This window comes from Apus apus, chromosome 13 (genome assembly GCF_020740795.1).
Source record: "Apus apus isolate bApuApu2 chromosome 13, bApuApu2.pri.cur, whole genome shotgun sequence".
NCBI lineage: Eukaryota > Metazoa > Chordata > Aves > Apodiformes > Apodidae > Apus > Apus apus.
In genome coordinates this window covers 985,976-1,004,570 of record NC_067294.1, presented here as the reverse complement: position 1 = coordinate 1,004,570, position 18,595 = coordinate 985,976, and the positions used below count along the sequence as shown (strand labels likewise).

The following is an 18,595-nucleotide window of genomic DNA, read 5'->3' as shown; positions in this document are numbered from 1 at the left end:
TCCGTGTCTCTGTTACCAAAATCCCTCTTTCTTCCCCCTTCCTGTTGCTTAACAGGAATTTGTCCTTAGTTTCAAAAGAGATGAGAACTAAAAGAAAAGAGTGGGAGATGCTCACCTAGGCTGGATTATCCTTTTCTGACCAAATCCAGGTTTGTTCAAGTACTGGCTTTGCCCACAGTATTGATGTCATAAATTATAGTGCCTTGGTGTTTGTTGGCTGCAGGGACATTCTCCTCTGTCAGTGAAGCAGAGACAGCTTGGTGGGGCCATGGCACTGGCTGTCCCTCCCAGGCTGCCTCGTGGGGTGGCTGCATGCAAATGGCAGTGCTAAAAAAATGCTGTTTTCTTCTAAATTCACCTAGTTCTCTGTTTATGGTATTTTGTTGGGAAGAAATAACGGATTTGTGCATTCAGGCTGCAAACAAAGAAGTATAGGCAGGCTTGTCCCCAGATGGCACTGCCAGGGCGAGGTGGCATCACAGCTCTGCTGTGGGACTTTGCTTGTAGACATCCTGAAGGTGTTTCTTGCAGGATAAGGTGCAAGGCTGAGCCTCTGGTACATGCAGTGTGGGCAGCAGTCCTGGGGCTGCAAAGGGGCATTGACTCTGCAGCCAGTGGGAACAGGGAGACAACGTCTGTTGTGGTACGCTCTTGGAGAAACTGCTTCCATGGGCACATAAAGGCCATGGTGCTTCTTTAGGATGGAGGAGCTATTTTCTTCTTCTTCACGTGGAATGTGGTGGCGACAATGGCTCAGTTAAGTACAGAGGGTGTGTGAGCACCAGCAATGAACCCGCAGTCGTGGGCAAAGCCCAGCTCCCTCAGCCCTGGTCCTTTGTGGAAGAACCTCTGTGCTGGTCTTTGATGGTCACCTCCATCTGTCACCTCTGTATTGGTAGAGGGAAGTGTTCACCACCTCTCCTGGTGGCGATGAACTCTCCCTCCTTAGAAGTTATTTATGGCACCAGCAGAAAGGTGAACCTGCAAGTTGGTTACGTGCAGTCCTGTGGGGCTGTAGGACACCTGCTGCATGGTGTCCATGTGCCCAGGGCAAGGATGCTGCCAGCAAAATACCTGTGAACCCCTGTCCCCATTTCTCCAGGGCTGCCAGGAAGAAATCCTGGGAAGGAGGGAGATTGGATGAGATAACGCTGGGAGAGGAAAATCTCTGAAATGCAGTGTTAGTGCTGGTTCAGCTCCCTCTTTAGGACTGCTTCATTTTGGTGTATTTCTTTATTTGAATTGATTAGAGCTCACGGAAGGTTCCCCACAGGAGCTGCTGTAGGTGATTAGCACCAAGCAACTCACCCACCTTGTGCTTCTGGTGCTTCGTGGTGTTCTTCACCAGTGACTCACAGACACTGTTTATGATTAAGTACATTCTCAGGGAAAATGTAATTGATTTGAATGGTTCCTGGCAATCAGCAGCTGTCTGGTGCTGCCTTGTATTTCCCCCAGGTAAGTGGAATGTCTCTCCTGTCAAAATTGCTGTTCTTCTTGTGTAACCAAAAAGCAAAAAAGAGGGCAAGCTTGGTGATACCATCTCTTGGTCTGAGTAACTGCTGGCAGCTTCTTTACAGAGTCACTTCAGGAAGTTTCTCTGGTTGCTGGGGCAGTGGAGAGGGCGCCAGGGGGTGAGAGAGCGTTCCCGGTCCTCCCGCCTGCGTTTGCAGTCACCCCAAGCTCAGATTTGGCTCATCTTCTGCCTGAGATTATTTTGGGGGAAAAAAACATTACTCCCAAAGCCATAAAAAGTGTGAGGGAAGGATGCAGCAGAGTATGGTGCTGCTTGTCCAGTGTCTTCACTGATGAGCACCAGCTCGTGCTCCCTTTGGCCACACCTCTGGGTGACTCGTGCCCTGTGCACGGTGTTTCCCGTGTGCCTCGGGAGCCATGTGCAGTTTGGGATCACAGTCAGCAAAACAGGGACTTTCTGAAGGTGCCTGGAATGACTGGTGAATGATGGTTTGCTCTTTGTTGCCAGAGCGTTGGACACAGCCCATTAAACCCTGTGTGTAATCCAAAAAGTTGAATTGTTTCTGGAGATCTAACAGCATTCCAGGTCTCGGATCCAAATTGTCTGTTACACTCACAATAACAGCAATAAACTCTGAGATGTTTTTTAAAGCTTCCCAGTCATGTTCTCCTCAAGAAGGTCTCTGCACTTCGAGGTATCACAGCCCTTGCATTTGTCTTTATGATTGCAGCTGCCACTGGGAACTGCTGCACTTCGGGTAGTTTCCCCTGGGTTACACTGCCAGCTGATCTTCTGGAAATGCGGAATAGTGTTGGGATGAGAGTAGGATCAAATTGCTACTTAACAAGATTTATCCATCAGTGTTTCTCAGCCTTTTCTGTGTATGTTTGTGAATATGATACATTAATGTAATGTGTTATAAAATATAGCCTGATTATATATAATTAAATGGATAAGATGATTTCTCTCTTGTGGCTCTGGGTGTTGCCATGACAGGCAAACCAAGAGTGCATCCTGTGCAAAAATAAACAAGGATGCTGTGCTGTGTGCCTGGCTGCTCAAGTGATTGCCATTTAACACCGTATTTCTGGTTTGAAAATTAAATGTTAGCCAAAAGTAATATTGAAACACTATTACATCTGACAGTCGCAGATGTCCATCTACATTCTTTTCCAAAGCTTAAAATTTTATAGCTCTCTGGAAAAGGCCACCGTTCTGATGTGTTACCAAATTAAGAGATCGATTTACTGTCTTGATGATGTTCCCTCCAGACAAGAGATTGACCAGGTGAAATGTTAATGCAGCCTGTACTGGGGACAAAGAGGAGACTGGTTTATGCCCAGAATCACACAGACCCAAACACTGTCCCTAGTGAACAGCAAGGGCTGATACTGTAGTTAGAGTCCTCGGCACCTCATCTTCATTGCGTTCTTTTCTGTAATTAGCTGACATGTTTAGTGAAGCTGTTGGCAGTGGTTTTACCTGTGTCCCCGTGTAAGACTTTGTTCCACCTGCATTTTGAATGTCACAACAGGTGGTTCTTCTCCAAGTTCCTTGAGGGAGCCCAGGAGCAGCTTTGTGCATGGGACCAAGCTGAGCTTCTTGCTGGGGCAGAGACTGGGGGATCATTACATGATGTGATATCACACCATCCCAGTGGGGAGGGCAGGATACCCAACCTCTCTGCTTTTCTGGGTAATAAAATGGGCATAATGGGGTAATTAGTGCCAAGCACAGGGAGAGCCTCCAGTGCAGCTGGGCTGCAGGGAGGGAAGGATGGCTCTGATGGAAAGGGCACCGTCCCTGGCCCTGCCCATGCCTGGGCAGCCCAAGCGGTTCCTCTGAAACCACAGCTCCACGAGCCCAGAGCAGCCACCGGCACGGGAAGAGGCGCAGGGTGAAGGATGTAGGAGCACCTGGATGTGTTTCGCTTTGAGGTGGGAGGGGTATTAACAACAGCCTTTCAGCTGCCATCTGAGAAAAAGTGCCACCGGGTCCTTGTGGTTCTGCAGCAGGGGAGAGGCTGGTGCGGAGCCACGAAATTGCCGCTTGCATCAGGCTGAGCGTGAGCGCGGAATGGCTGTAAATGTGATTTATGAATCCTGGCTGCTCCTCTCCCACTCTGGCTATTAAACTGTCTCTCTCTCCCCATTAATTGGACTTTGTGACTGGGAGAGCTATAACACAGGTCTTCGCAGTGAGGAGCACGTCCCTGCTATTCTTGTTAAATGAAAAGATGAAACAAACCTGAGAAACTTTCATGAGAGGAATAGTGGGGGTTTTGCCAAGTGCTGCCTGAGCTCAGGGAGGTGGAGCAGGAGTTTTTGGGTCCAGAAGTGCTGGTTTCCTTCACTGCTGAAGAGATCTGTGCCATTTCCTGGTACACGATAATGGCAAAGTTGTGTCTACAATGATTTGTTTTTCTTGCAATTCTTGGGGTCTCAGACACCTCCATCCTTACACCTTCAAAATCAGCAGTGTGCTTTTTAAAAATGTAGCTGTTGATTGACTTTTCTCCATTGTGAGCTGCTAAATTTAGCCTGTGGGCCTCATGCTGCTCAGAGAGGTGTCAGAGGGAGTAGCTTTTAGTAGCTTTGTCTCCCCATTGCCTCTGCTCCCCCTCTCTGCCTGCCTCGGTAGAGATGCAGGCAACAAGGGGATTCATGGCTGCAGACCTGGAGAAATGCTGGTGTTCCTGCTCCATCAAAAGGTCATGGCATGCTGCTGTCACCATGACATGCTGCTGTCACCATGACATGCTGCTGTCACCACAGTGTGCTGCCGTGTCCTGCTCCAGCGCAGGGCTGAACTGCAAAGCTGGTTATGACAAGTTGGAGCATGTAAGAAACCAGGAATGGAAGCTTTTTAGTAAAATTGTTTTATAATGACATTCCAGGTGCATTTAAAAATGTAATTTTCTTATAAGCTGAGGCTGGTTTTAGTCATGGAGTTCATAATTTAAATAGCATATATATATTCTTATTAGAGACCAAAAAAAGGGAAGGAAAACCTTGAAGTTTATTTTCAAGTGTGCTGTGGGAAATCATTGCATAAAATACAATTCATAAATCAATACTTTTATCTTGCTTGATTTATACATTTAATTATATTGCCCCCGTAGAATTTGCTATTGAAAAGCAATTTGAAAGCAGGAGTGAGATAAAGCAGACAGTGGCTGTGCTGGGTATGTGGAATGGAGCCCAGGGTGCCCCTGGTACTGGTTTAGGCCCCCTATGCTGAGGATCCTGCCCCAGAGAAGCTCAGTTTAACACCTAGAGCAAAGGACTCACAAATAGGTTCCAGGGGCTAGGACAGGCACATGTAGCATGTGTGGTGGTGAAATGTTTAGTTGTGGTAAGAGGTGCACCATGAATAGCCCAAATTAGCCCCTCCAGGCCAACCACAGGGCTGCTGGGATGCAGGGAGGGCAGGGAGGGTGCTGGCAGTGAGGTGAGGGATCTTTGTGAGGGTCTGGGGAGCCACTGTCCCCCAAACTCCCATGGAAGGCCTGGGAAACAGCTGCTTAGGAGATGGGAAGGGCTGCCGGCAGGCGTGTGTGGGGTGAAGAGGAGCGGTGCTGCACGCAGAAAGTGTGGCTTGGGCTGCTTCTCTTCCACTAGCCCCCAAACCCACGGAATGTGTGAGAGAGCTCAGCAGAGCTCTCCAGGAAGGGCTGCCCTAGCACTCCCTGCTCCATCCATCCATTTCACAGCATGTGCCCAGCTCTGCATGGCCAGACCCAGACCCGGGGCTGAGCTGGGACCTGTCGTGTGTGCGGGGCTTTGCACAGCAGCTCCTCACAGCTTCCCGGCCCTGCAAGCAGAGGTTGGGGCACCATGTGCTCAGCTACCAGGTTTTCAGCTCTCTGAGAACGGACCACAGGTTGCCCTCCAAGGGCCATGAGCACTGCCCTTAGCACCACCTCTTCCTGCTGTTGGGGAGAGATGTGACATGAGGACTTTTAGCTCATGCGTCTTGGCTCTTTAGCGTTTATTTGTAGAAATCGGCACGGAGGGTTTGTGGCTGTGGATGAAGATTTTGTTGTTGTTAGATGAAGGAAAGCCATTAACAGCTGGCAGCTGCTCCTGCTTGCTGCCAGGCTGCATTTTATCCTTTCTGCAAGACAGAGGCAGCCAGTGGCCAGTGGCGAGAGCTGCGTGCTCCCCAGGGCCACCCGGGCATGGCAGCGACATGAAATATGGTGCCTCTGAAATGCGGTGTTCCTGCCGGCAGCCCCGGCAGTGCTGGTGGGGAAAGACACTCAAGAGTGGTGTTTGATATACTCCAGCAAAGGGAGACCTTGAGTGGGCTGGTCTGGAGGCTACACCACTGTTGTCTGAGCCTGGGGTTCCAGAAAAGGAACAATAAATAACCAAATATCAGCAACAAACAAACAAACCCACTGCTCTGTAGGTTCGTGCAGTTTTAAAATTCCATCCCCTTGAGAAAAATGCAATGACTCAGTTTTCTGACAGCTGTGGCTGGAAGTCATGAAGACTTTCCCAAGCTGGTCGGCATCAGCGGGTGCAAGGTCTCGGCGGGCGGCGCGGCGGGAAGCGTGCACGGGGACACGGACCTGCCGTGCCCGGGGCGCTCTCCCCAGCCCTGTCTGGGCACCACGCACCCTCCAGGACTCAGCAGAGTGCCAAGTTACTGGGATTCTTTGCATCTTGCAACATGTGTCTTGGGTGACAAATAGAGAAAAGGAGTGCAGACGGCGTGGGAATGTGGAATTTAGGAAACCGGACCCAAAATGTTGCCTGCTTGAATGCGTATCTTGCTTAGACACTGCTCTGCAGAGTGGTGCAGACCAGGCAGGTAGGCAGCTGTTCTGCTTGGAGGGGTGATGCCAAAGAACAACTTGTTTATTATTTTTAACAGATATTTAACACGGTGCCAGAGACTCCGCCGTCGAACTCGCAGCTGCTGCTATCTCGCAAGAAGAGCACGGACTCGAAGCCTCCCTCCTGCAGCGAGCGGCCCCTGACGCTCTTCCACACCGCCCAGCCCAGCGAGACACGTACGTGTGCCCAGCCCCCTCCCTCCCTGCCCACTCCACACAGCTTTTGCCCTAATCTTGACTAACGGGCTGTAATTCCCATGCCATTCCCGTGCAGTTTTACTGGTGCCAATGGAAGAGACGATTCCCATAACAGGATCAGGCTTCGGTTTCCCCGCTGTCATGGTGATGGGGAGTGTGAAGATCGCCTGGCATCCCAGCCCTCAACCAGGGGCTTGAGCTGAGGCTGCCCTCACACAGTATAAAGTGTTGCTGTCCCTTCCCCACGTGACAGGCCCCTGTGCATTCCCTTTCTCATGTTCCCTGAGCCCTGTCCTCCCCGTCATCAGCTGCCGAGATGCGCTCCGGCACGCGGGGTGCAACACATGCAGTCAGGGTGGACACTCGCGGCGTCCCCACAAGGCCACCCTCTCTGGATGCCCTCAGGCACTTTGCCTTTTACAGGCACAAAAACTCAGGCAGGAGGTTCTGCATTTTTCGGAGGATTATGCGCCACGGCAGTTTAAAAATGTTGAAGATCATCTTTCCATTTCTGTCACGAATTGATGCTCCAGATATTTAGGTGAAAGAGTCAGCGCCTCATCCCTGCTCAGGGAGCAGCAGAAATGTCTCTGCTCAGCCTGTTGCTTCATGTTACAGCGTAAGCCCATCGCTTCCCTCAGGCTGCTCCTGGAACTGGTCAGTGCCACAGGGACCTGTCCTGGTTTGCTAAAAAAGCAGGAGTTACCTGGAGAGCAGAGCAAGTGCTAAGGGCTCAGCTGGCTTTGCACAGGCAGGTGGGCGAGTGCGGGGAGCAGGGGAAGGCTGGAGTTAACCTCTCTCCCCAGCGTTTCAAACCGCAGGGTTTTTTAAAACCACGGAGCGGTTGCTGTGAACTTTGCTGATTCTCAAACATGTGGGCTTGTCTGCCTCTGATTGAGTTACTGTTAATTGTCAGGCACTCTCCTTTCGGAAGGAGTCATAGCCATACACGTGGGCTTAGGGAAGCAGGGGTAGCACCGAAGCGTGCTCTGGAAATAGGCTGTCACACGACTCTCAGTGGGGCCTCAAATATCAAAAGCTGCTTTTGAAAAATTTCAACCTAAGTAATTTATTTGCTGCTAGCTAAGCAGTTGCCTGTTAGACTCTCGAGTCGCCCTGGCTGCCGGAGCCCTCACGTACCATCCTCACCTTGCCTGGCAGAGAAACTGAGTTAATTTCTTCCTTTCTTCATTTATTCGTTCCCACGCCAAGTAACGACTTCTCTATTTTCCTCCTGACAGTCTGAAAGCTTCTATGCCTATAGGAAGGCACCACCATTTTATTTGGTGTTTGCTGTCCCTGCTGCACGTGTCAGTAGAGGAATAATGTGAGGTTTCCTTTCTTGCTGGTCTGGAGATGAGCCAGGGCTCTAAGTCAGGCTGAAGCTCGAGGGCTGTGACCAGCGGTTTGCAGTGGCTCCCCGGCCTCCTGCCTGGCTGAGGAGGAACACGCTTTGGCTGATGGGCTGTTCTGCTCTGGTAGCTGTAAGACCAAATTAAATCTCCCAGCAAAGAGTCCTTCACATGAGCTTTTAAAAATGTGAAGCAAAATATAGTATCAGCTTTTTAGAAGGAGGAAATAAAGCAAGAGTTTCAGATTCTGCCATTCATCTCCCTTCCTCTTTGGATGAAACACTTCCAGCTTCTTGGCTGATAGGGGCTTTAATTCAATATTGGCTGGTAGCTAGCTCTGAGATTAGGCAGGCAATTGACACTGATTTGTTAGGCTTACAGAGTTTATTTTTGGACTTCAGCCTCAGGCAGAAAATGTTTGGAAATAATAAGATGTAGTGTTAGACCAGACTCCATCGGCTCAGGTCCATGCTCCTCACGGCCTCCAGTATGGCCATCCAGTCTGGTGGGGCCAGCATGGACAGTCCTGTGCTTGGTCACCTTCATACACTGCAGAGGTGGCTGTTTATGTACTGGCTGATGTAAAAATAGAGGAGTGATCTGGCCTTTTGGGGTTTCTAGGTTCATAGGCAGCTTCATTTCTCTCTTACTTCATCTGCTGGCTCCCGCATCTGCCTGCCAATATTTGTGGAGGTCAGTGCTCTGCTTATGCCTCTTATCTTCTGTATGGATAATATTTTTCATCTTGAAGTTCTTATGCCTTCTGAGTCCAGGTGGGCTTTCATGAGCTCAGAGCTTCATATCAGAGAACCTGCCTCTCTGGGGAAACCACTTTTCTTTACGAGCTTTTCTGACTCGGTTTAGGGAAAGCGTGGTGTGTTGTTTGAGCCACTGTATGGCTCAGGGATTATGAGGTTGTTTGTATTTTCCTTTTGGCACATCAGATGATGGCAAGTTGGAAACCATGGCTGTGCAAAAAAATGCAACTAGACACACTGGAGAAACAAAGTCAGGGACAGAGAGGTGTATGTGCTGCCTGTTCCCATCATGGCTTATTGGAGACCAAGGTTAATGAAATGCAATTTCAGGAACATGTTGACATGTATCGACATAGTTACCAAATCCTTGGCCTTGGCTGGTCTCTGGAAGATGAGCTTAAACCTGAGCTTGACCAAGCTTTTTTACAGACATGTGGGTGGTTTCTTTCTGCTGTATGTTCAGGGTTAATTTTTCATATATCCCAGGAGTTCCTCTTGCTCTCTTTTATCTGTCTTTAAATGTGTACAGGGTATGGATGAGCATTACTCATTCTCCTTCTAATGCAAGCAGAAATGTACAATTTAAAGAGATTGAGAATAAGGGTTTCCCTGTTCCTGTGTGCTTTTTAGTAGTAATTTGATTATATTAACGTGCACTGGAAAAATATTTTTTGAAAGATTTATCATTAAAGTAGCACTTGTTAGGTTTTCCAGCAGGTGCCTGTCTTTCAGGAAAGCATCATCCCAGAAGCAGCAGTTCTCTGCACTAGGGCTGCTTTCCGTGCCATCCGTGATGATAATTGCTTCTCACAATTACAGTTACTGCTGATACAGAAAAGGCATCTTATGAAAATGAATTAATGTGATTTTAGGCAATTTGGTGCAGAGCTGAGGAGTGAGCCCAAGCTGCAGATGTCAGTTTTGGATGCATAATATTTTCACTCCTCACTGATGAAGTTACACAAATAAGGGGCAAATCTCTATAGAGGATATGGTCAAACTCTAAGAAGCCTCCAGGCTGGCAGCAGAGCAGTGCCAGCCTTTCCCCAGCCCTGCAGCAGGACCGGGCATGGGCCTGTTTTGGACCAGATGTGATCCAAGTTTGTGAGCCAGAGCTGCTCTGTATTTCCGAAGAGCTGGGCTGAAATGGAGGAGAGACCCAACTCCTTTCTCATTATAGACCTGGGCAGGAAACATCAATAGTGGTTGATGTCAGGTCCCAGACTGAAGCACTTTTTACTGAGATAAACTTTATCTGAGTGATTGGTCACTTTCTTGTTCTAAAATATTATCCTGCCCTGTCACACAAGTGCTCAGCCCTTGGCAAATGATTTCAATCCCAGAGAAATCCATTCCTGTATGTAGTTTGCATTTTCTTTTTCTTTTTCTTTTTTTTTTTGTTTGTTTGTTTTGTTTTTTTCAGGTTGTGCAGTCCCTTGGATGTCTTTGGGAATATAAAGTATTAATGACTTGAGAAAAACAAATATTTTCTTACTAAAAATTGTATTAATTTAGAATGGAGCTGCATCTTAAAAAACCAACAAAAATATGAGTACCTAGTATTATTTATGGTTTAATGTATAATATCTGGAAAACATATCTGTAAACTAACTCCCTGCCTTCTAGGGTCTGGGGAGATGCTGCCCAAGCAGGGGCAGAGGGGGTTTCTGGGCACACTGGATGTCTCTCTTCTGAGCTGTGCAATAGCAGCTGTGCCATGGCTGATGATTCTTGGGTTTTGATGTTTTTTAGAGGAGAACAGGAACAGCATTATCAACTCCAGCCTGGAATCCGTCATCTCTTCAAATGCAAACAGCTTCCTCAACTCCAACAGTGCTCCCCAGCCCAGCCTGAACTCAAGTGATCTTGAACTAGAAGTAATTAAACCCAACAGGCCAAATTCACTGTAAGTACAGTGGTGATTAGTGTTTTGTAGGCTCTCTGTCCTTAATCTTTAATCAGGACTGTTTCTTACTCTGAATCCCAGCAGTTTGTTGAAAAACACAATTTAACATTTTATTTTTTAATGGGTGTCTAGCGTGTGCCCTGCATTTTTAACTTGGTCTAAGTGGTGGAATTAGTTACTGTGGGTTCTATCTGCCAGGGAGCTTCAGCTTGTTATTCTGCACATGTGGAATAGTTTTTGAGCAGAACTCCACACTGCTGCTTGAACTGTTTGACCCATCTGGTGGCAACTCCAGCAAACACAAAGGACTTTTCTTCTGAGTTAAATTCTAGGACTGTTGTCAGTACAGTTGATCTCGGGCCAAATCTGTGCCATTGCTTCTGCTATTGCTTCCTTCATCTGGAAAGTTCAAGGGAAAAAATAGCGACCTTAGCAATGACTCCCTGGGGATGGCCAAGTTATTTATGAAGTCCCCTGAACTTGACACAGCGGAGCCTTCGCGCCAATGGCCGTCTCTGCCGGGGGAATTTCCTTCCTGCTGTGGCTCTGCAGGGCCTGATAGCATTTTCCCACAGAACCTCCCCTCCTCCTACATGTGAAGATCTGCTCAGATCTTCAAGAGCCATTGCAGCCCTTGCAAGCTGCAGCCAATTTCCCCCCTAGCTCTCCTCAGCAGGCCCTGGCCCATCCCGTCCCTGCGGATCGGCCGGCAGGAACGCTGCTCCTGACGCGGCAGTTTGTGGCCTCGCCATAAACAGCGACCTTCTGGAGTAGAGGAGACCTTCCTTCCTACCCCTCCAGTCCTCCCACAGCCTCCAAACGCTTCCAGTTCCCATTCAACCGTAGAACCCCCAGTCCCTGGAGAGCAGGTGGTGACGTTTTTTCTGTAATCACAGAATTTTAGCTGCTTTCTTCTGGTTATCAATGGAAGGCTTGCCAGGGGTGCGGAATGGATGAGCGCCAGGGTAGAGATGGAGAAGCTGGTTGCTGTTGGCTTGGTTGGCAGCAGGGGCTGGGGTTGGAGGGTCTGGGGTGCAGCCCTCAGTGCCTGCAGCAGTTGGCCTGGGCAGGAAGGTAAGTACAGAGTGGGCAGCTGGTGCAGCTGCCTGTGTGAGCCAGCCTGTGAGCAGAGGAAGGCTCTGGCCTTCATCCATCCACCCTGCCTCTCTCCTCACTGTTACTGCCACCAAGACCATGAGCTGTGTGAGTACCAAACCAGCCCAGCCTCGCCTGCTCCCTGGGATTTACTTGCTGTGAGGAGCCTTGTGGTGGCAGGATAGAGCACCCAAAGGTAGGACCCCTCTCAATTAAGGTTGCTCATTACTGGTGATAAGTATTGAGTAAAGATGCATCAGCATCTTGTGTCTGTACTGTTGGTTGAAGCTCTGGAGGTCAGTTGCATACCATCCCCCAGCAGGATGTTTTTAGTTTATTTATCCTCCAAGGGGAAAAAAATTATGTGACTTATAACACAGCAAGGTTTGTGAGCCTGTCTTGCTGAGACGGTACAGGAATTTTTTGCCAAATTCGCAGTTTTTCAGATTGTAAGAGTTGCCTTTTCCTAATAATTTCTTTTTGAAAGGAAATCATAACAAAGTTCAGCAGAAAAAATCAGTAAAAGCTATGTGGGGCCTTGGGGAACAGAGGCATCTTGTTGTTACCAGGGAATTAAGTGAGCAGTGAAACCATTCACCTGCCACCAGCTAAGGGGCCTTTGCAATTCTGCAAAGTGAAATGGTGCTTTGCAGAGTGGCACTGGCAGCTCTTGTGGCTCTAACAGTGTTTGTGGCATTTGGTGCTTTTCCTCCAGTCCCGTGATTAGTTGATCATTCTTATGTGTTTCAGTCCATGTTGAGCTAAAGGCTGAAAAGCGAGTATTAATGTGACTAATAGCACAAGGCAAATACCATTTTCTTCTCCAAAAATCCAGATAGTTAGATCAAATAGCTTTAATCCAATCTTTCTATGAGAAATGAAGCATCTGACTTAATTTCATTCTTTTTAAACAGTGTGTGTATGTGTCACATCAGCCCTCCTGTGCGGGCTTGTCCCCGAGCACGTCTCCGTGCCCGTGGGTTTGGCAGGTCCACGGGGTTTTGCCCTCATTGCTCAGCACTCTGCCAGGCTGTGGGTTTGCAGCAGCGAGGATGAGGAGGGTGGGGAGGGCTGCCAGCGGGGTCTGTCCCCCAGCCCTGCCCCATGGCTGCACTCTGGCTCGGGGCAGCGTGTCTGAGCTGTGCCAGGATCCCGGCGCCTTTGTCATCGCCACGCTGCGGGAATACCCAAATAGTATCTGTAAAAAGCTGCTCCTGTTTATTTAATTAGCTGACTAATTGGGGTGTTGCGGGCAGCCTCAGGCAGCTGTGCACTCTGCAGTGGGTCTGGAGGATCTATTACTGCCCTGCGAGGGGTGCTGGTGCTCCCCTGCTGTTACCAGCCCCACAGCTGGGGTGTATGGCAGCGGGGAAGGTCTCACGGGACCCTCTGCGCTCCTTCAGAACCCTGCCCGCTTCTCTGCCCCTCCTGTGAGACCCATCCCTGGGCTCTGTTTCAGGATTTTGAGGTTTTTCTTGCATTTTTCACCATTTTCTGTAGTTTTTCAGTGCTGGGCCATCCTGTTTGAGGGCCTGTTCTGGAAGGGTTGAGTTTCCTGGCAGCCTGTCCTCGAGCTGGCAGAGCTGGGAGCCAAAACTCAAACCCTGCGGCTGAGGAGCTGTAAAATTCCAGGTGTGCAGAGGTCAGGAAGTCCTGCTTTCCTTCTCCAAAGGAAAAGGGTTTTCTTTCTGAACAAGAAATTCTGTAAGAGAACAAGTACAAAGGAATCCTGGATTCTGGTTTCCTTCCCTTTGAGAAAAGGATCTCTGCTTCCCCAGTGGGACAGCAGAAAAGGTTAGTAAATTAAAAACTACTCCAGAGCAAAATCTGACCTAGTCCTTGTTTTCTGCTAAATGCTCTACTGAAAAAAATGAGCTGGTGGATATTTCTGTGCAGGGAAATGCCTTCTTAATTAGGGCCTTTTCCTGCTTTATGCTGGGGTTAGGTGCCTTCAGGGGCTGGTTTGTCTCTTGCCCTTTGGGTATGGTGACCCCAGTGTCCTGTCCAGCCTCACTGTCCCACTGGTCTTTCTAGCCCAGCCAGCTCTGGGACAGTGGTGTGCCCAAGGCCATCCAACCTTCATAAACCATCACCAGTTGCTTCCTCCCCACAGGCTGCAGCTGGATTCAGTGCTTGCACCTTCATCCCTGAAGCCTTGGTAGAACCCAAGTGTGGTGTCTCCACATGTGATGTTTCATGTTGGGCACAGTGGCTGCTACCAGCACAGGACCGGTGGCATGGCCACCCAATCCCTGCAAAAACACTTTGGGAAACTGCAGGGAAAGGAACTGGATCATTTTGATGTTCTTTCTTCTTAATAAGCTGAAAACTGATGTTCTTATGAAAGTAACTCCTGTTGATCTCAGTGGGAGAGCTGAGTACAAACATAAAAGACTGCAAGTCTGGGGGATTTCTTGTTTTCCTTTTTCTGCAGTGAGCACTGATGCATTCAAAGGTTGCCTTTAAATGTGCAATGCTAGAAATTGTCAGCACTGTCTGTGAAATTAGAGATGCTTCTTGGAGCTTTTGTTTACAAAAGGCTCTTAGCTCCCCTCTGAATGCTCGTGTATCCCCCAGGTCTGATCCACGCGGAGCTGAGTGGGTTCCCAAATCCCTCTCGTGAGTGTGTGAAGGTCTCCCCACCTTGGTACCCTTACCCCTGTTTCCTCCTCCAAGGGAACACAGTCCTCCTCAGACTTCCCTTCTCTCCTGCATGGTCCTTCCTCATGAGCCCAAAGGGAAATTGTTTTGCTGCAGGTCAAAGGCTCTTCCTTCCCAGCCACCCATTAGGGTTTTACCGTGGGGATGCATTTATTTATTAGGGCTGGTTTTATTTTTATGGAAAAACTGCTCAGGGCAGGAGTTGTACTGGGTGAGTCAGTGGGACTGTTGTCCCATGCCAGGAGCTGTCACTGTGGCTGAGAGACTGGGGCTGGCTGCCCAGGGCCACCAAAGTCCCAGGGAGGGGGGTTTGTTTCTAAATAAGTGTTGAGTTTCATTATCCTGCCCTTGCAGAAAACCTCAGAACACATGGCAAAACAAGAAGCAGAAGTGCTGTGTTTCTAGCATAGATACGTACTTCAGCTGGAGTGGGGGAAGTTTTCAAACTAAAGTGTGGGATTAAGAAAAGCAGATTTAAGACTGAGGTTTTAAAACCCTTTAAACAAAGCACCTTGCTGTGGTGGCTCGGCAGTGCACACCTCCACCTCCTCATTAAAGTCCTTGGCCACATCTTGGCAGTTGTGTTTCCCAGTGCTGGCCCTGAGCTCTCATTTTGTCCCCTCCTGCCCTTTGGAATATTTTGCTGCCTCCGAGGGACGACTCCCCCACCTCTGCGGGAGGGAAGCGCGGCCGGGCAGGACTTCTGCTGTGCTCTGGACAGCTTCTTGTCAGAGCTTTCTAATGCTCTCTTAGAGAGTGTTTGACTTCTAAGTAGCAAGAGCCTCTGTCAGTGTTGGGAGATTATTTAGCAGGGTTCTCAGAGGCAAACTCATCCTTTTTCTGGGCACAAGGCATGAGTGTGGTTGGGTGTGGAGCCAACAGGTGGGACCTGGGTTTGGGGTCTGCAAGGCTGGGGTGAGCCTGGGCCTGTGGGATGGGGGTGGGATGAGTGGCAGGAGGAGGCTTTACCTGTGCAGAACAGACACAGAAATGCTCCTTTTGCTGCGGGGTGGGACTCGAGCGTCAGCTGTGCGAGTGGGTGTCTCTAAAAATAGCAGGGACCGAGCTATTAAATAACCTGGAGCTGGGGCTCAGCCCTTCCCAGGGCTGACCTGACACAACCCTGCTGGGTCTGCTGTCCTTCTGCAAAGCCCCAACAAGCCCTCTGGCTTTGGAAGGGATCCCCAGGCTTGGGAGCCAGCCTCACGCACGAGGAAATGCCAGAGCTAAAGCTGCCTTAGGGCCCCTGCAGCCAACATTTCCCACCCTCGTGCATATGTGATATGTCCTTTAATGCTCTTGCTTTGCAACGGTGTGTGCCCCACCACTGGGCACAGCTTCACCAGGGCGTGTGTCAGCTTGCTGAGGTTGGTGCCTTTTTACCATGGGGTGGCTTTGTGTGCCGGTCCCTGTCTGCTCGGGTTTGTGCTGGTGTGATAATTACAGTTTCACAAAATCAATGCCCTTGGAGTTTGCTTTGTAGGTGCAAACCATGTCAAAAATAATGAGTGCTGGAAGCAAGGCCAGTTGGTGGGGGAGATGCCATCTGTTGCTCACTTAAATCGAAATACTATCAGGAGCTTTGCACCTCCTTCACCCCCGGGACTTTTTCTATAGGGAAATAATAGCTTTGGGAAACTTGTGTTTAGTCATCGCATTTCTATTTGCATTTTGCTTTATTTTCTCATTGACCAAGTATGGCCATTTCTTGCCCTTCGTGTGTATGGAAAGAAATGAGGAGCGGAGGTCCAGTGGTCATGAAAAAAAATAACCCAGTTCTTCTAAGGAAGAGAAGTTATTCCCATGTGCTTTTGATTTACAAGACCAGAATAAATCTTCATTAGACATCCCAGTTAAAACTTGGACATTTCTCCTTCCCTGCCCGAAAATGAGAGAAATTTCAAGTATTAATGTATTTGCAAAAGAGCCTTCAGCAGTCGTTCCTTGCTGGGCTGGAGGAGAAGGGTGAGGACCTGCTGAAGCCGTGGGGCTGGTGGCCAGCTCTGCACCTTCTCCCCATTGCCCCATCCCTGTGCTCTGCTCTGGAGCCCCTCACCATCCCAAATCCATGCTTAGCAGCAGACAAACCAGTGTAGCGTCATCAGTGTGTCCGTTGGGATAGGGTAGTATTTTTTGGAGTAAATAATCTCTTAAAAATGCAAACAGCTTCAGCAGTTATCAGCTGTGACACATGTAAGCAAAAGCATGTGGGGAGAAGTAAGTGGACCTTTAAATGCTGCTGTGTCCTTGCAGAATCCAAGTCACTTTTTCCAGTCTGAGAAATAACGACGTAAACATGACACAGCCTCATGCAGCCACTCTGCTCCCTGTGCCCTGCAGAATGCAGATCTCTGCAGCAAGAAAAAATGGTTTTGGTTTGTTTTTGTTTTTGGTTTTTTTTAACTTTTGTGGAGTTGTCAGTAGTAGGAGGGGAGCGAACCTCGCTGTGCTCTGCTTCATTAGTCAAATCACTGTAAGAACAAATCCTTATTTCAGGATCTCTGTCCCTGTGCTGTCAGCAGGAAGATTAGCCAGGTAGAAGGGGCAGCAGAAGCTGGTGTTGGTCTGGAATTCAGGGGAGAGTTTCTTGGGTTTTGGATGCTGTGTGAGTTGGCAGCTGGAATAAACTTTTATTTATAGCAAGACCCCCCTGAAGGCACACAGAGAGCATGTTTGGGGAGCTGCTTGCAGGCTGTGAAAGCCCAAGAGCTCTGTCCAGCCGTGTTCAGCTGTTGCTCTGCTGGGCACGGAGGAGCTGTGTGGCAGGGCCCTTTCATTCTGTGAGCGGAGCTCGATGGAAGCAGGGCAAGGAGCCTGTGTGTGCAAGGGCTGCACAGGGCTCAGCTCCTGGGAGGTGACACAGTGGTCATGCTGGCACCCTGTCTCTCGCCCAGTTTAACTCAGACAGTGGAAGAAACTGATCCTCTAGAGGGGATCTATTTTGTGACAAAGTACAGTGCTTTAAAACATCAGTAAATGTGTGCCCTCCTGGCAAAGCTGAGCTTTCTCATGGCTGCAGAGTGAACCATTGGCAGTCATCTCTATGTCTGTCACTGCTGTCACAAAATAGTTTACTTTCTGCCTTTTTAGCTGCAGTTCTAGAAATGCTCAGCCACTTTTCAGTTGTTTCAGGGGTTTTTTAACAGGTATTTGTGACACATTCTATTGAATGTCCAGTTGGTAAATAGAGTCAGAGAGGCCAAGGCAGTTTGTCCGAAGGGCAGCACCAGCAGTCTTGTCTCTGTCCTGCCCTGGGATTTGCATCCTAGAAGTAAATCCCATCTTTATCACACTGGATTCAGCAGTGAGAGGCGGGATGGCAGCTGCTCAGGAGTGTTCCATTTCAAGCCAGGAAAATGTCTGGTTGCAGCTGAAGTTACTAATGCCGAGAGTGGTGTTAGATGAGCCATCCTGAAGTGGAACCAGCCAGTCCTGGAGGGAGGTGCTCATTAGTCACTGCTGCGTTTTTCACACCTTTAAAATGCAAATGAAGGTGGTTAATAATGAACTGTTGCACTCTCCAGATAACATCTTGCTGACTTGGCAAAAAGATTTGCCATCCTTGTCAGCTGGATGCTTCTGCTGGGTGTTAGGAGGAGCACAGTGAGGTCCTCCCATGAGATGTGGGTAGGAGGAATAGTGCACGTGCAGCCAAGCTCCTTCGAGTTTTTTATTCCTCTCCTGCTTGTCAAAGCCCTCCCTGCTGTTTGACTGCTCACAGGTGATGGGTCTAGGAGCAGCTCTGGGTTCAGGCTGGGTCCCCTTGGCAGGGTGCTGTGAGCATGATGGTGCCGGGGTGTGGAACAGCCTCTGGGCACAGACCTACCGGGGAATTCTTGAGCTTGTTTCCTTCTGTGTGCCAGAGTTTCTTGGAGGTCAGGCTTACAGGTCAGAGTATTTCTGAGCTAATCCCTTCCCTGTTAGCCAGTGATGTAAGTGAGGTGCAGAACTGATGTGCTTCCTGGTTTTGAGCTGTATTTTCCATATATAAGTATATTACCCATGTCAGAAGGATGAATGAGGTTCAGGAGATATGAACCCTGCAATGCATTTAAAAGGGAAAAAAAAGTCTATAGATAAATGTAAGCCTACCCAGAGGCTGTCAGGCAGAGGACCTGCCCTGCATGTTGCCAGGGGAGCTGGTGAACCCTCGTGGCAGTGCTGAGAAGGGGCTGGGGAGGGTCCAGCTGCCTCCCCCCAGCACCCAGCAGGGGAGAGCTGGCAGCATCCGCTGCCTCTGCCCATCCATCCTCTGCCCGGAGGGGCTGTGGTGTGTCAGAAATAAACCCTTAACCTGCACGACCT

General features: G+C 49.2%; 1 protein-coding gene across 6 annotated transcripts in view; it reads left to right on the top strand.

Moving 5' to 3' along the window:
* The window catches only part of ARHGAP26 (Rho GTPase activating protein 26), a 126,725-nt gene that overhangs the window by 86,936 nt on the left and 21,194 nt on the right, over positions 1-18,595 (top strand). For 3 of the 6 annotated variants that reach the window (XM_051631052.1, XM_051631051.1, XM_051631054.1), the window contains exons 19-20: positions 6,359-6,497; positions 10,381-10,534. In XM_051631052.1, the coding sequence (XP_051487012.1) occupies positions 6,359-6,497; positions 10,381-10,534 (293 nt within the window). The remainder of the gene's footprint in view (positions 1-6,358; positions 6,498-10,380; positions 10,535-18,595) is intronic. The other 3 variants (XM_051631055.1, XM_051631053.1, XM_051631050.1) reach the window with 1 other exon arrangement.